Below are 18,505 nucleotides of genomic sequence, written 5' to 3' on the forward strand. Positions count from 1 at the left end.
TTCTAAAACCAGGGGGGAAAACCCAAACACCTCCTAAAGTGATTTTCATTTTTAACACAGACTACAGCAACATAAAGATAAATTTTTCATGTGGACATTTGAGTTTATACCCGCTACCAGCCACCAAAGGGCTTCTATCGCCTCTACACAATACTCACTGGCTGGAACAATGAAATCACCATGTAACTCATAGGTCATAAGCGGCTCAGGAAGACTCCTGTAGGAAAAAGACAGCTGAGAATTACTGAACAAATACGAACAGGGCATCTCTCTCACGTTCATTTTTGATAAAAGGATATGAAATATGTCGTGCATTTCTTGGTTAATGTGCAGAACTTCCCTAGGAGATACATTTTTACATATCAAAGAAGATACATCATTCAAATGAACCCCTTTAGTAAGTGTTATCTGCACCAGGCGTATCAAAGCTTAAGCAGCTATCAATCCCTGTCTAGCAAATAGCATTTCACATTTAATCTTGGAAAGTACCTTTACAAACATCTGATTTCATATCCAAAACTTCCTTCCACATATTATTTAGAGTCAAACATTCTATCCAGCCAATATAATATACATAATATAAGCATTATATTAATATATGTTATAATACTATAAGCATACAATTTTGAAAATCATCTCTGGGATATTAATTGGAGATGCCAAAAAAATATAGAAAAGAGTAAACATATTTAAAGAAATCAAATCTTCTCCTCTTACAACTCTATTATAAAAATACAATATCCAATTTTGAATCATGCCTATGAAACAATAGAGATATGAAATAAAATTGATAGTAACTTTAAAAACACTCACATCCTTTTAATTTTCTACAAAACAGATTACATAAATAGTAGATTTTATCCTACAGTCAACAGAATGTTACAGTTCAGTCAACATTTATACATATTAAGTTTTAAAAAGACCAGATCCGCAAACTCCAAACATGTAAAGAACACTAAGACAAGTAGCAACCTGTACAGCCTTTCTTGAGGGCAGTTTGGCAAGATAAAAGATAAACACTTTTAAAAGGTTTAAATCATGAAGCCCAGAAATTCCTCTTCAAATGCTTAAAAAAAAAAAAAAAACAAAGATACACACAAAAGAATATTAAAAACATATGCAAAAGCCAAGAAAAATGCCAGGGATAAAGGAGGTCATTTCATACTGATAAAGAAGTCAATTCATCAAGAAGGTGTAACAGTCCTACATATTTATGGGTCTAGTAACACGGTCTTCAAAATACACGAAACAAAAATTGATGGAACTGTGAGGAGAAATCCGTAACTATGGCTGTAGACGTAAATACCTCGGTGTCTCGGTAACTGACAAAACAAATGGACGCAAAGTTAGGGTACGGAAGATCTGAACAAAGCCCTCAACCAACTTCACCTAATTGGTAAGTCCTTCATCTAACTGACACTCCATCCAAAAGCAACAGAAAACACATTCCTACAGTGGGCGTGAAACATTTATTGAGATAAAGATATTTTGGACCATGAAACAGATCTCAATAAATTTAAAAGGGTTCAATTTATACAGGACATTTCTCTGATTACAATAAAAACTGAATTAAAAATTAGTAACAGAAAGATAACTGGAAAACCTGAAAGGAAGGGAAAGCAGGAAGTATCTTGAACTGAATAGAAATGAAAATACAACATATCAGAATTTAAGGGATATCAGTAAAACAACAATTAGGGGTAAATTTATACCACTAAGTACCCATCTTAGAAAAATAGGTCTTAAACTTTTTACCCTAAACAGCCAAAAAGGGAGTAAGTTAAACCCAAAATAAGCAGAAAAAAACAGAAACAAGTATCAGATCAGAAAACAATTAAACAGAAAACAAAATAAAACAAAAAAATAGAGAAAACAAGTGAATCCAAAAACTGATTCTTCAAAATAATCAATAAAGTTGGTAAGTCTAGCCAGAGTATTTAGGAAATAAAAGAGAGAGAACACAAATTACCAACGTCAGGAATAATAAAGGTGACTGAAGAATCTCTGCAGGCTCTAAAGGTATTAATAAGAAAACATTATGAACAATCTCATGCCCACAAATTCAACAGTTTAGATGAAATGGACATACGTTTTGAAAGACACAAACTGCCAAAGCTCACTTCAGAAGAAAGAGGTAACCTGAGTAGTCCCATTATCTATTACAGAAAATGCATATGTACTTAAAAGTCGCACCAGTAAGGAAACTCTAGGCCCAGATGACCTCACTGGCAAATTCTACCAAACAATTAAAGAAGAAATAATACCAATTCTATGCAAGTCCTTTCAAAAAAAATATCAGGGAACACTTTCTAACTCACTCTGATGTCAGCATTACCCTAGTATCAAAATTAAAGACATTACAAGAAAACTACTGACCAATCTGACTCACGAATGTCAATGCAACTATTCTAAATAAAATGTTAGCATCTGGAATCCAACAAGGTAAGTGAGAGGATAATACATCACGACTAAGTTGGGTTTAATCAGAGAAATGTAACACTGCCTTCATCTTAAAATAAGATCAATTCAACTCACTACACTAGCAAGCTAAAAACGAAAAATTGTAAAATCATCTCAATATACAATTCAGGGGAGAAAGGATATACTTTCCTACAAATGGTACTACAACAACTGGACATCCATATCAAAAGTGAACTTGGATCCATTCTTCACATCTTACACAAAACTAACTCAAAATAGACCACAGATCTAAGTGTAAAACCTAAAACTACATAACTTCTATAATAAAACATAAGAGAAAATCTCTATGACTTTGGATTAGGCAGAAGGATAGTCCATAAAGTACAGTCCCTATAAACTGACAAAATGGACTTCATCAAAACTTTTAAATGTCCTTTGAAAGGCACTATTAACAGAATGAGAAGACAAGCCACAGACTGAAGAGAACTTTTAAAAAGCACGTATCTAGGAGGGGAGGGTATAGCTCAAGTGGTAGAGCACATGCTTAGCATGCACGAGGTCCCGGGTTCAATCTCTAGTACCTCTGTTAAAAATAAATAAATCTAATTACCTTCCCCACCCAACCAAAAGATAATAAAGTAGTACAATAATAAATAAAATATTTTTTAATTAAATTAAAAATAAATAAATAAAAAGCACGTATCTAAGCCCTTGTATCCAAAATATTAAGACTTGGCAAGGGTAGAGAGGAAATAGAACTCTTGCACATTGTTAGTGGGAATGTAAAGAAATATAACTCCTTTGAAAAAAATTTGTCAGTCTCCCAAAAAGTTAAACATACACCTACCATGTGATCTGGGCATTATAATCCCAGGATTTACCCAAGAGAAATGAAAGCCTTTGTTCAAAGGTTTGTACACAAAGGTTTCTAGTAGCTTTATTTGTAATAGCCAAAAGCTACTGATAACCAAAATGTCCATTAACAGGTAAATGGATACAAAAGAAAGTTCTGGTATATCCATAAAATGGAACACTTGTTAGCATTAACAAAAAATGAACTATGGGTATTTGCTACAACATGGGTGAATCTCTGATTATGCTGAGTGAAAGAATCCAGATTTTTAAAATTACAGGAAACACAAATTAACGTATACTGACAGAAAGCAGACCAGAGGTTTGTCCAGGGATGAGGGAATGAGAAGGGAAGAGTGAGAGAGAGTTCAAAGGGGCTCAAGGAAACTTTAGGGGAGATGGGTAGGTTCACCGTCTTGATGATGGTGATGGCTTCAGAGATATATGCATGCATCAAACTTATCAAAATATATGCTGTCAATATATGCAGTTTATTGTATGTCAATTACACTTTAATAAAAATTATTTAACAAAATAGTTGCAAAAATATATCTACAGTCCCCACATATAGTTTTTTAATTGAATAAATTTCACTTGGAACATTGTGTAAGTTGAAGGTGTACAGCGTGTTATTTTAATACATTTACATATTGTGGCAGATATGACCACAGATGTAGCAATATTCATCACAAATGTATATATATAATTATAGTACACTACTATTGTCTACATTCATTATGCTGTGCATTCGATCTCTGTGGTCTATTTACTACTCATTACACGTTTGTACCCTTAAACACCATCAATCTTATTCCTCCACCATCCCCTAGTGGCTGTCATTTTATCTTACATACAATCTATGATGCTGCAGGACACACACACACACACACAATAACAACTGTAGGCCCTGAAACTAAAACTTAAAGCACTAGTCAAGACAAACTGTTCTCTTACTTCCTTTCTCTCCCTTCTTCATCCCCTACAGTCTCATTTAAAGCAAAATAAAATGAATTTCACCACAGCCTAAATAAAGAAAAAGAAGGGGCAATCAGAAGCAAGCCTCTGGTTTTGTTTCAAAATATGGACAAGCAGGAAGGAGCAATAAAGATGAAAATGCTAACCTGTCAGAGAACGAAAGTTCAAGTTCTGAAAAGAAAGGGGAGGAACGGGGGGGGGATGAGAACAACCAGAAACCCCATAGAGAGAATTTTCTTTTCCAATAAAAATAAATTTGTATCTAAGTGTCTTCTACATGCTACTTATACCATTGCTGTATGTCCATCCAGGCAATGCAGCATGAAAAAATAAGTATTCAGTACTTTTAATATTAGGGAAGCAATAATAAAAATGATGAGTTCCCCAAATAAAATTTATTATACTGAGTCACCGTATCTGTCAACTTCCCACCCAACATGAGCTGCCTCTCTGGACCACTAGTCAGGATCTGTCTGGGGATATAAAGTGTAATATTTACTAAGTCAGTATTTTCTTCCCCCAGAAGTCCCATTCCTATTTCCAGTCTTTAAACATTTCTTCCAGGTAAAATCATTTTACTACAAACCTCACAAAATAGCTCATTTGTCCCCTCACAATGGCAAAACATTGAAATGAACACATTACTGGAAAATAAAATTATGGTCTGAATAGCTAGGAAATCAACCATAGGGCTGGTAGTCAGCCGTCTAAAGCAGAACTAGTTAAAAAAAAAAAAGTCTCAAATCAGTAGAAGAAAAAGAGAGATGCCACACATACATCTACTGCACATATTTTTCCATCTCCCAGACCCCTGAGGTTTTGCTTCTTGTTTTAGTTTAGTGTTTGGTGGGGGTGGGGAGGAGGCCTCTTTCTCGTCTTCCACCTCCAACCTCCCATCCAGGATTCGCAGAGAAAAGAAGTCAAGGGCAATAGTTTCTCTGCTGAGGACAGCTACAGTCAGCTTCGGGCTGTGGTGCTGGAAGAGACAGAGCTGGGAATCCAAGGCAGGCAGGCTGGCGCCGGGGCACGTCCTCGGGGCCATCACACTCTGTTACCTCTCACGCTCAAAGAAAGACGTTTGCTCGGCCATGACCAGGTAGCCACGATGAAGGTACATAAAAACTCAATTTTCTCCTATTTGGTGCATGCCCCAGAAAAAGTGTATCAGTTACATCCTAACTGCATTCTCACTGGATAAAAAATAACATAGGGGAAACAAACAGCAACCTAACTTTCCCGTCTCCCGAGGCACCTGCCGTTTTATGATAATCACTTTATCACATTCAGGCAGAACGTGTATACTGTCAGGAGAGAAGTTACATAAGAACAGCATCTCATCACGTGCTTCTGTAGGCACTGTCTGCTTAAAAGCGGACTTCAATAGGATGAAGCAACGTGATGAGAGAAAAAGACAGAAAAAAAACAACACAAGACCAGGGGCAATAAGGAGCTAACTTCAGAAAGCGTCAAGAACCAAGAATTGTATGTATTGAATAAAAAGACTCTCTAGTCTATTAAACTAATTCCCCCAACAGGGGAGAAAAGAACCATGAGAAGCAGGAGGGGGGGCGGAATGCAATTTACTACAAAAGAACTGGATTTTTGCCCTTCATTTCCCACCAATAACCAAATCATCTTGGTCAATCCGTTTAACTGAACCAGGCATGTTTACCAACAGTAAATTGGGTTTAAGGCTACCTTCCAGAGAGGCAGCATGCGTTGTTGGTCAAGTTAACATGTGCAATTCACCCATTCTTTCCTTCATCCATCTAGTACAGATCTTAATCTTGGCAATACTAATACTTTGCACATTTGGAGACAAGAGAGGGCCGTCTTGTGCATTGCGGGATGGTCAGCAGCCCATCCTGGCCTCCACCCATTGGATGCCAGCAGCATCCCCTCTTCAGCAATCCTGCAAACCAAAACTGTCTCCAGATATTGCCAAATAGCCCCTATTTGGGGTGGGGGGCCCAAAATTGTCCCCAGTTCAGAACCACTCTCGTATTTGAGTGACAGGGGCAGCTCTAGGTGCTGGGGATACCGCAGTGAACAAACCACATAAATTGTCAATCTTCAGGAAGCTTACATTCCAATCCCAGGGTGGGAGCTAACAGATTATTACCAAAATCCTCATCTAAACCAGTTCATCACCACCAGAGGCAAGACAGACATGACCACATGGCCTTAGCCTTAATTTTACCCCTTTATAGAACAGGGATAATGATAATGTACCATCATCCCTCAGTATAGGTAGGAGATTGGTTCTAGGACCTGATACCAAAATCTGTGGATGCTCAAGTTCTATCGTCAGCCCTCCATATCCACAGATTCAACCAAATGTGGATCCTAAACATTCTACATCATCTGCTGTTGGCTGAAGCAGCAAATGTGAGACCAACCTCTGGATACGGTGGCTCAAAACATCATGTTTAAATAACATACTGGAAAATAGGTAATACACAGCTGAAGTCATCGATAAATTAGAATTTCATTAAAAAGTGGGACAACCAGACAATACAGGACTCTTGATGTAATATCACAACAAGATGTATAAAGCACGGCTAGGATGTATTTTTGCAACGAATAAATGTCTAAACTGAATCTAATGAAGCCTACAGATTTAACTCTTCATTGAGGGAAACATGATAGATAACAGAGACACCAGTCAGCAACACCACGAGGATACCATCAGCCATCTCTACAATGCAGAAAATTCTGTTTTAAAAAAATGACTGAGGTGGGGGGAGGGTACAGCTCAAGTGGTAGAGCGCATGCTTAGCATACATGAGGCCCTGGGTTCAATCCCCAGCACCTCCATTTAAAAAATAATTAAAGAAAAAAAACCTAATTACCTCCAACCCTCCCCCTGAAAAAAATCTAAAAATTAAAAAATGACTCAGGTTCATCAAATTAAGTGCTAGGGGCGTGAGGAATGTGGGTAGAGGCAGGGGGTCACACGGATTAAAAACGACTTGAAACCTATCAACCAAATGTGTCCACACTGTTGAAGTCCTCCAGGATTTAAAATAAATATAAAATAACTATTTTGAAAAAAACAATAAAAATGGAACACAGGAGGAGTCCTGGATCACATGAATTTTGTTAGGTAAGGTAATTACATTCTTTCTGTCTTCATGATAGCATCCTTTTTTTTTTTTTAGTCCTTATTTTTTTTTGAGATATACATTCAAGAATTTATGAATGCAGCAATATGATGTCTCAGAAAATCTTTAAAGTCTTATCCCAAAAAAGTGGCAGGAAGGAGACCCATGGAACAAGAAGGGTCAAAAGTGGAAAACTGAAGAAGGAAAATAATGGGCCATGAGGATTCATTATACCCCTCTCTCTGTTTACATATATTTGAAAATTTTTTAAATATGTGTGTTTTTAAATATAAAATATGTAATAGAAGTTGATTCTAATGTGTTTGTTGGAACCGGAATAATATTCACCAGAAAGACAACACTGCGTGTTGGTTAAAAAGAAATGATGCTGCGGGGTGGGGGGGAGGGCCCTCCCATTTGTTTGCCAGACAAAAATCACTGTCCCCAACAGAACCACAGCGTAAGGACCACGATCGTGACTGTTTCCCATCCCTTTATTCTGTGTACCTATTTCTCATCTAAACTCAAGCTATGTCATCATTAAATTTCTTTCTTTTTTAAAGAGAAATGCCGAGCCTTTTCTAATTCTCGTCCTAGACATCTTCTATAGCAAATGTAAAACTTTAAAGTTTATCTTCCTAAAAAAAAACCTCATCCAGGACACTTGTTTTCAAATAGCTTTGTGTCTGTGTGTCATCATTATAAGCCTTTAAGTTCAAACAGTTTAAATTTAAACTAAAACACCTCTATTTTAACCTAAAACAGCCTTCCTTCCTCACCATCTCAGAGTATTTAATTCCGAAAACTCACATTCCCCCATAGACTCTATTTCACAACCCAAGTCTATTCCAGTTCTGTTCTGTTGCAATTTATCGACCAACGGATGTTCACTGACTATGTACCACGCTTGCTGGGACATCAGTAGATACCTCATCAACATTCTCCTTTCTCGTAAGCTTCCGAGCTGTACGTGCAGAGCCGGCACTGCTTGTGTGTCAGACACGCAAACAGCCCACTCTTCCCTCCGCCACTGAGAGGAGCTCACCTCAAATACTGCTTCAGGGCACTGGTGATTGTCTTCACTTCCCAATCTACAGAATTCTCCAGGTCCACCTCATTGCAGGTCTTCACATCTAGCGAGCAAGCAAGAAGGAAAAAAAATAATTAAAATCTTGAAACATTCAAAGGCCTTCTTGACTGGCTGACAAAGCTTCCATTTTTAAATGGCCAAGCCACAAATAATGAATTCTCTGGTTTCCTATAAAAGGCATTACACACAATTTCTTATAATATTATAACCCAGGTTCCGTTATGAGACATTCCTAGCACTTCAGAAAATCGGTAGTGGAGATCAAAGTAAAGGGAGAAGAGTCGGCAGGGAGTTGGGGAGAAATGGACACAGCATATCCAATATGCACAACTACAAAGCAGGTACAGCTATGATAACTAGCAGCCACGGCTCATGTAGCTGTGACTTATATGGCATTTGCAGCATCGATATATTTTAACTTGTTTCCATTGACATTACTGCTATCACACCGTGTTATGACAGGGGGAACAGGTAGCACCCTTAATGGCAACATTACTATTAGAATAGCAACAAGTCGGTGGGGAAGACGATGGTAAGTCTGGTCCCACACGTCCAAGATTTGTACTCATTATCTTTCTAATGATTAATACATGATCAACCAAAGTAGACACGTGATGACAGATCAACTTAAAAAGTCTTTTATGGGTAATCTTTCACACTAACATTAGTTTATACACTCATCCAGGAAATATTTATTGGAAGCCTCTATTTAGCACTTGTGACATTCATCCTAAATTACACTAGATCTTTTGGTCCTGAAAGTATATTAATGACGCATTTCTTCTAAATGCCTTTTCAAATACCTAGTCTGCTCTAAAGAAGATGTAAAACATGCACTAAAAAAAAAAGGAGGAAGAGGAGGAGGAGGGGGCAGTTAACTCTGAAAAGGAAAAAGTCAGTCTCGGTTGAAACAAAAGGAAAGGATGGTGGGGAGAGTGAGCATTCTGAGTATGGTGGCATCTCTGAGCCTTGAGGTTGGACCGCTGCCCCGGGCTGTGACAGGGCAGCAGAGAGGGGAGTGCGGCAAAGGTTCATAAACCTGGGCTAAAATCCCGCCACAACCCTGACCAGCCCCGCCACCCCCACGCAAGTCAATTCCAAACCTATCTGAACTGCAGCTCTTCATCTGCACAATGGAGATCATGTAAACGCTCTTAGGGAACTACTGACAGCATCAAAGCCAGTCAGGAATGTATACAGATTTCCATAAACTATTAAATGAGTAGGTAATCAGCACAGCTGAGTTACCAAACATCTAAGCATTCAGTGGTGGTACCCACTCAACGGGAGGGAGCAGTGAATGGGTCGTGGTGAGTGACGTCCACCAATCAATAGAAACTTGCCTGGGTTTCTACACTGTGGTCACATAAAGGGGAAAATAAGAGATTTGTGGAAGAGACTTATTTCTCCCTCACTCCAGAATGATGTTTCAACTAAGATTCAAAAAAAAAATTTTTTTAAAGTCGTTTCAGGGTTTTTTACACTGTATTTGTCTATATTCGGAAGGAAACATCTTGTTAGTACTCCCTTTTCAAATTAAAGCTCTAAAAAGAAAATCTTGTCCAAATGGGACCACCACGTTAAGTCATGCATGCCACTCAAAAAGTTTTAGGCTTAGGCACGAGGAAGGATGGGTGACAATGCAATGTTATTTCCCAACTTCTTGAAAGGAAAGTGAAACAGGAAGTGATGGTTATTTCATGGCCAGAACATCATACATATGGAGTCCATTACTCAAAAGTCTGGAGATTTTTTAAAGCAATTCAACAGTTCTTGATTACAGCAACTGACAGCAATATGCAATAAACCACAACAATGGCAATTGACACTGATTACATTTTGATCAGTTCCTACAATTCCGAGCTCATTTGTTACTGAGCTTGTCAGACAAGCTGCAGATACATTCAAGAAATCAAATTAAGCGCTCTGATTAAAGGTGCAATCCTTTATAACTAGGACTAAATAATTCTGTTCTGGAGGCTTTGCCAACCAATTACTGCAGTAACTGAATATTCTCTGTCTCATTAAATCAATTATTTAAATCTCATACAAGTCAGATAACATTTTCAATCAACTGGCTACCAGCAAATCACCATTTTAAAATCCAGGAGGCTTCTAAAAGCAATCTTTTATTTTCTGCTTCTGACCAAAGGATCATTCTATATTTTGAGAACCATATGGAAAAACAAGCCATCCTTTGAATTCATGGAATAAAAAGTAGCGGTCACACCAGAAGCCAAAGACTACACAGTGTCTGTGGTACCGATCCGCTGTTAAAGTTGCACTGTTTTCAAATCACTCAATCACCCCTCGCAGCTCTTTACAAGATGCCCTGGGACTAGATAAATTTGTTAATACCTTACTTGGGATTCAAACCTAAAAATGCACTTAAGAGTGTTCTATCAGAATATATGTTCTACCATAAATAAGGTAGAAATTCTGGCTCCTTTCTGGCCAAGGAACACCACCTCGTGGATTAGTCTGAAACCTACACTAATAAGCACAGATACAAATAGATGACTTTTTTATTTGGGTGAATGTTTCCTAATCATATAAACCAGTGGTCATTTTTTTGAAACTGGAAACTTCCAGCCCAGCCCTAAGCTCTGGCTCCCTACCGGACACTGACTTGGGTCCCACTTGAAAGTACCTGAAGCAGCACAGTGACTGAATGAGTTCTGAGAATATTCTTTATCAATCCAAAATCCGAATTTTTTTTCACCTACATTAGTTTACTTTTTCACCAAATCTATGTGAAAAAGTTGTCCTACAAACAAACAAGTAAGGTGATATTTTTCAAGTAAAATCCTTCTAAATTAGTCTTATTTCTGGCTCTCTATGGTTGTGTCTTAAGTAAAATCATCCAGCTGTTTTTGTACATTAAATTCAGAAATAAACAGTAAATTCATCAGCACACACAAGCTACCACAGCATTTTTTCAGAACTTCGCCTCCCTGCTTTGACGTCTTCATTGCAAAGTGGAGAATACGGGACAATTATAACTCGTTTCAGTTGTAACCTACCGATAGCTATTGTAATTCATCTGTTACATTCTCACTCCACTTACTAAAAAACGGTGACTCACCCAAAGACACCTCAGCTGATATTTCTCCCTGCCTTCCCCAAATGCAAGTTTCTATTAAAAAAAAAAAAAAGCACAAAAAACACAAAAACTTTTACTAGACTATGTGTCTGCTGTTAGACAAAAAAAAAGAAGAAAAGGAAGAACACCTGTAAAGGGAAGGAAGGCAACTGCCCACTGGGACACATTCTTATGGAACCTTAAGAAGTGTGGTCCAGGGAAAAGCTAGGAGGCTGCTGGAAAATCCAGTAGATGGCTACCTTCTGTCCCCAGGATGGAAGATGACTGAGATGGCAAACAATTCTCATCGCCCAGGGAGGAAGGCAGCTGCCCACTCCTTTACCTGACCTGGAGGAGTACAAACGATGTGCCTCTTTGGAGGAATGTCTACAGTCAGCTGCCATTAGTATTTCATGCATGGTGGAGAGGAGAGAGGGGGCAGGGGAGACGGAAGGGGAAGGGGGAAGAGGAAGAATGGAGAGAAACATTTTTCTCTACTTTAATCTTAAACATGAAGGGTAAAGACACAATCAAAAAAAGAGGCAAGTGAAGAAGACATGCAAGATACTAAGCATGCATCTTTCCTTTAGAAATAATCACAAACTTTTATGCATGAGTATTTAAGAATGCTGAAAATATTTCAATACAAAAACATTTTATGTAAAATGAGAATAACAGAAAAACAACAGTAAAGTCAATAATTAGGTCTTAAGAACTAAAGAGAACTATGCAAAGTAAATAGAATTTCTTGTCAAAAAATACAAAACTACCTGGAACTTTTTCTCAGATACTTAAAAGGTTAGATTATTTTTCATATCTACAAATAAAAATGGATTACAAACGTAACGGATTTTGAAAAAATTCAAGTTTGAGATAAACATTACCTGGAGGAATAAACGTTTTTTAAATTAACCACCTAGTACGATGAATGGGCAAAATTATCAGATTTAATTTTCTATAGGAGGGGAAAATACCGACTGGTATGAAAAACAAAGTTAAAAATCTGGCAGATTCACCCAATTTTTTTCTCTCCAACATACATAACCTTGAAGAAATGTAGAGAGGTTGGGAAAAGCTGGAGAGAAACAGCATGTATGGAGCAGTGTGTACACAACTATTCAGAAACTCAAAAAAAAATTTTTTTTAGGAAGAGGAATAAATTGTTTCCATTTGAACACTTGCTGAATTAGGAAGAAAGGAAAGAAATATGTTAAGGAAATCTTACATGTCTTAGGAAATAGTAAACAAATCTAATTTGTTAAAATCCAAAGTTTGAGTTGGTAATGTAAATAACAAGAAAATGACATCAATGCTTAAAAAAAAAAAAAGTCCACAGTTTATGATGGACAATGCTAAATTTCATCTTAGGAATTATTTATAAATGAAGTAAAACAAATGTATGCTTTGCAGCCCTCTTAAATGAATCACTTAAGAAGATAACAAGTCAGTTATCTTTTCCTTGAGTCAATTCTCTAATCTCTGTTTGCAGAATGGTATTACTGGAAACATTGCATCTCCTCCACCAGCAGCTTAAATGAGGTTGTATCACCCTTGTGCCCTGGAGGTCTACCTTGAGTCTCAGGGAAAGCAAACACAGTCTTCTAGGTCATGAAGTTTTGAGGGTTTAGATATTTTAAACGCCTTGCAAGTTAAGGACCATCTTGGGACATTTCCCATGAGCAGAGGAAACTACCACCTTGGGGATGCTGGTGACCGCGTGGGATTTTATGAGACTGAGAACAAATTCTGAGACAGCTGAACATCTCAGGGTGACCAAAGAGACACTTGCTTGTTCGAACTTGCCTTGAACGTGAACAAGAAGCTAGTAAAAATAACGCTAGGACCCTTAGGACCAATCCTATCGCCAAGTGCGCCTTTCAGCCAAAATCTCCCCTTCTGATACCAAGAGAGTCTTCCAGTTCTAATCATTATAACACTGTCTTGGAAAAGAGACGTGTTTCTAATTTTAAAATTAACTAAAAGCAGATGCCACAGCCCCATTAAACTCTTACAGCTGCTACTGAACCACTGGCAACCCGAGTCTATTTAATTTGGAGACCACTCCTGGTAAAGAGGAAAATCTGACTGCCAAAACTGCACACCCAAGTTAAACCAGAGAGGCAGAAAATGAAAACAGCTCATAAAAGCAAATGTATTCTAATAAGGCTCTCTCTAAGGGATGATAAGCAATTTTTCCTGTGGTTAATGCCTAAGGAAAAAAAGGGCGGGGGGTGTGCTGCTTATTAAATTCTGAATTCAAATACAGCCAAATAAGCAATGTTGTCTGTAACATCTCAGCTGATTTTATCCACCTCGGTTTATGCTTCCTGAAAATGAGTCTTTGCCACGATGCTTTAGGATGCAGACAGGTTTAGATGCATTGACAATACCCCCTGGAGGTTGTTAATATTGATTAATTAAAAGTGAGACATCAAATTAATTAATAGTTAGCAAGGTCATAAGGACAGATTAGTTTCACACCAGTGAGTTATCATCACCCCTCAAGAGGCAGTCTGCTTTGGGCTGGGGGGAGAAACGGGGCATCTTACAGGTGGCCCTGAGCCGACAGCCGAGTGTAATGTAAAAGCGCTTTGTCATTCCCATAATGTCTGGGGTAATGAAATGAATTCACTTTCTGGCTTCCTCTAGTCTGCGATGCCAAAGAACACTGTGTTATCAGCACAGATGGAGCAGGCGTGGTTCTGGAGAAGAGCCTGGTGCAAACTACAAACAAGCCACTGTGAATACCAATGAATCCCTGAGCATCAGACCCTTGCTGATGAGTGACCGCTCTGGAAGCACCATAAAAAAAAAGCGCATCTCAGGGGGCTTGTCCAACCAAATGTACTGTCAAGACTTCGGACAGGCAATTTGGAAGCCACACAAATCACAGAGGCCAGGCTGCTCCTTTCCTGTGAGAAGCAAGCACAGGAAGACATTCACCCATGAGCTGCGTTCTTTTCTTCCTTTATTTCTCAGTAAGTAAAGAGGCAGCGGGTCACCTGTGCTGAGCAAATACTAATCTACCTCTCTGAGCCCGCCATCCCTGCTCAGGAGAAAACGACTCTAGGAAAGAACGGATTCACTAGTGTGCTGCACATGGCTGTGAAACATGAAGTTGTCAAGTCAATGAACACAAACACATAACGCAGGGGAAATGATTAGAAAAGAGGCATACCCATCAACAAGCTCAGAAGCTTCTGGACCTTTGAACTCACCCCCACAACTCTGTACAATCCTTGGTCGTTTATACCTATTGGAAGAGAGGACATGTTAGCAAAATACCAACCAAATTTTTTAAAGCTGTCAACAAATAGTCGCATTTAGAAACTTTGCTAACTCACATTAGCAGCCTTCCTCTGACTATAAAAATAACTGGTCCACAAAAGCAAGTGTTTACCAACTTGTTTTAGCAGCTTGGTATTCATGAGTTATGGCTGGAAAATAATCTCATAAAACAATTCTCCATGTGCACAAAATGTAAGGTGCTGGTGCTAACGAAGTCAGTCAGCTAACCGTGCTAACATATCCCAATGTAATTTGTAAAGATACACTGTACCTCTCATGTTTTTTATGTTTACTTATTCTTGACATTTTTCTTGGAAAGTTTTAGCCTTTTAAAAATAATACGGTGCTGACTTGTACACAGAAAGAAATCGTCGTTTGGCTGATTCTTGAAGACCATGGAAATCATTCACTCAAAAGTAAGGCAAAACGTGTTTTAAGAGCTGTTATATGCACTGCCCAGTGAGGAGCACTGAAACTCCAAATGAGCATCACAGCAAAATTATACGTCACAGTGAACCAAATCACCACAGGGCCCTGGAAACAAAGCATCTCTGGGGCCAACAGAAAAGAAACAAAGGCAAGAAAATGCATTGTCAAGTATAACTTAATATGTTGGGCACATGATTTTATTTGGATTCTGATGTGAACAAACCAATTGTAAAAGGACATTTTTGAGGCAATCAGGAAACTTTGAGTGGCATCGGGGTTATGTTAGAAATCACCTATTTTTTTTGTCATATACCACAAGGGGTGAGAGTAACCTGTCTTAGATTTGCTTGAAGAGGGAGGGAGGGATAGGTGGAGCGACTGTAGGAGAATCTTGATGGAGGTCATGAGGGTGGACCCTAATCCAATACGACTGGCATCCTCACAAGAAGAGATGAGGATACAGACACAGAGGGAAGGTTTTGTGAAAACACTGGGAGAAGGTGGCCGTCTACAAGCCAAGGAGCAGGACCCTCAGAGGGAACCAACCCAGGCGACACCCCGTCTCGGACCTCTAGCCCCGAGAGATGTGAGGAAATCACTTTCTGCTGTGTAAGCCCTCCAGTCTGGGGTACTTGAGCACGGCAGCCCCAGCAAACAGACATGCCCTTATCTCCACAGAGCACAAAGAACCCACGTGCAAAGGCTGGCCCCGCAGCCTCCACGGGACTCCAGGCACCTTCACGATGGGAAACGCTCACAGACTCCAAAAGAGGAGGAAAATGCAGGTCAGCCCTGCCAGGAGTTGGGAAAGAGAAACTACCAAGAAACACAGAAGTCAACAGGGTGAGCTGCTACAGGAGAAGAGACCAGACCTCACTCCTTCCTCCTCCTACAGGCTAGACGGCCATGTCCAGAGAGTCTGAAATACCAGAGGATTTTTTTTCAATGCTCCTCTATTGAAGAAACCTAAAATAGCTTGGCCTCCATGCCAGGAGCCAAAAGAGCAAGTCATCTTCTGCAAACAAACGTGCCTCTGTGAGAAGTGCCCGACAGACGTAGAGAAATGAAGCGAGGATGTTATTTCGGCAATAATCATCACTCTGTGCTGGTAATTACTATCAACTAATTGATCAAGTTCAAATTCATAACCTGAGAGAAGGAAAGTTAATTGCTAAGGCATCATGAAAGGTGCGAGGGGGAACTCATGCTACACAACACAGTTTTTACTTCAGTAAAATGAAATTTAAATAAACCTCATACAAAAGCAGCTTGGAAACAGCACGTAAACACGTAACAGTCATGTAGGATCTTTTGTTTTAATCTGTGAGGTTTTTTTGTTTATTCGTCTTAATGGAGGTACTGGGGACTGAACTGAGGACCTCGTGCATGTTAAGCATGTGCCCTACCACTGAGCTACACCCTCCTCCACTTGAGTCATGTAGGGTTTTTGGTTGTTGCACTGTCCTTTGAAGCTCTAGACTAAGAAAATCAGAACATACTTTATATCTAAGAACACGCATATCATATAAAAGACATCATACAAATACATTTGAAGAATATAAACCAATCAATATGTCAAGTCATAGGATTTCAAAGCCTATCTTTTTTTTTTTTTTTATTGTAGCATAGTCAGTTTACAATGTTGTGTCAATTTCTGGGGTACAGCATAATGTTTCAGTCATATGTGAACATACATACATTCCTTTTCACATTTTTTCAATATAGATTACTACAAGATACTGAATATAGTTTCCTGTGCTATACAGACAAAACTTGTTATCTATTTTATATATAGTAGTTAGTATCTGCAAATCTCAGATTCCTAATTTATCCCTCCACCCCCCTGCCCCCAATAACCATAAGTTTGTTTTTATGTCTATGAGTGCTTCTGTTTTGTAAATAAATTCATTTGTCTTTTTTTTTTTTTAATTCCACATATGAGTGATATCATGTAGTACTTTTCTTTTTCTTTCTGGCTTACTTCAATTAGAATGACATTCTCCAGGTCCATCCATGTTGCTGCAAATGGCACTATTTTCTTCATTTTTATGGCTGAGTAGTATCCCATTGTATAAATATACCACAGCTTCTTTATCCAGTCATCTGTTGATGGACATTTAGGTTGTTTCCATGTCTTGGCTACTGTAAATAGTGCTGCTCTGAACACTGGAGTGCATGTATCTTTTTGAATTACAGTTGCCTCCAGATATACGCCCAGGAGTGGAATTGCTGGATGATATGGTTAAGTCTGTTTTTAGTTTTTTTGAGGAGTCACCTTACTGTCAAGGCTTATCTTCTCTACCTTCCCTTCCCAATTTCCCTCTTTCAGCCAAAGAGGGATCACTATTTCTTATCACCAAGTATCAGAATTTTGAAATTTTATTTGATTCCTCCCTGTCACTTTCCAAACTCCACAGATCAACATCTACCTTTTCTTCACACTTCAGATCAATCTCTGCTTCTTCAACACGGCCTTGAACTTTATGCACACACATTTATTAGGGCCCGTGCGCACACACACAACCATAATCCATTCTGAACACCATCATCATTTTCTCCATCTTTTTATTTTTTGAGCCACTCTGATGCTCTCAGGTCTCCTCCACCCCACTGAAGAGTAAGTCATCCAATCAAGTCCAAAGTCCTCAGCTGAATGAGCTCGTAAGGAAGACATAAACACATAACCCTCCAGAATAGGCCCCAGCTCACCTTCCTGCATTCACTGCAGAGTATTCGCTGTAAATCAGAGCAGACACCTGACTGTCACCCACAAATGGCCAAACTCATTGCCTCCTCAGGCACAAGTCTCCTCTGACAGGAAGGTCCTTCCCCTTTGCTCCACTGATTACTCATCTGCCAAATATTTACTCATCAAATACGTGACAGGTGCTATTCCAGGTGCCCAAGATTCAACAGTCAGCAAAATCAAGTCCCAGCCAGACCTTCAAAACCAGAAAAAAGAAAAAACATGCCACCTTGTCCGACACCGCCCCACGGTGATGCTCCTTTTTTTGGAACATGACTTTTCACTCCTTTTAACACCTGATGACATTTTTTAAAACAAGCCCACCATTCACAACCCCTAAAATCAAAAATCTGAATGCTTGACCGGACGTCTGGTTATTTAGGTCTGTATTTTTCCCCACTCAGTGTCAATATTCTTATTTCACCATGTTCAAAGTAATTTCCACCCCAAACTTATCTAGAGCTGCTCTGTGCTCTATAGCATATGTCCCATATTACAGTCTCTCAAACACACCCACC

At 38.8% G+C, this 18,505-nt stretch overlaps 1 protein-coding gene across 21 annotated transcripts in view; it reads right to left on the minus strand.

Moving 5' to 3' along the window:
• Positions 1-18,505, minus strand: part of ARHGAP10 (Rho GTPase activating protein 10) — a 301,184-nt gene that overhangs the window by 112,356 nt on the left and 170,323 nt on the right. For all 21 annotated transcript variants that reach the window (XM_064491268.1, XM_064491252.1, XM_064491357.1 and 18 more), the window contains exons 14-16: positions 14,703-14,777; positions 8,398-8,485; positions 159-217 (exon numbers count right to left, since the gene is read on the minus strand). In XM_064491268.1, coding sequence (XP_064347338.1) covers positions 159-217; positions 8,398-8,485; positions 14,703-14,777 — 222 coding nt within the window. The remainder of the gene's footprint in view (positions 1-158; positions 218-8,397; positions 8,486-14,702; positions 14,778-18,505) is intronic.

This window comes from Camelus dromedarius, chromosome 1 (assembly GCF_036321535.1).
Source record: "Camelus dromedarius isolate mCamDro1 chromosome 1, mCamDro1.pat, whole genome shotgun sequence".
Taxonomy (NCBI): Eukaryota; Metazoa; Chordata; class Mammalia; order Artiodactyla; family Camelidae; genus Camelus; species Camelus dromedarius.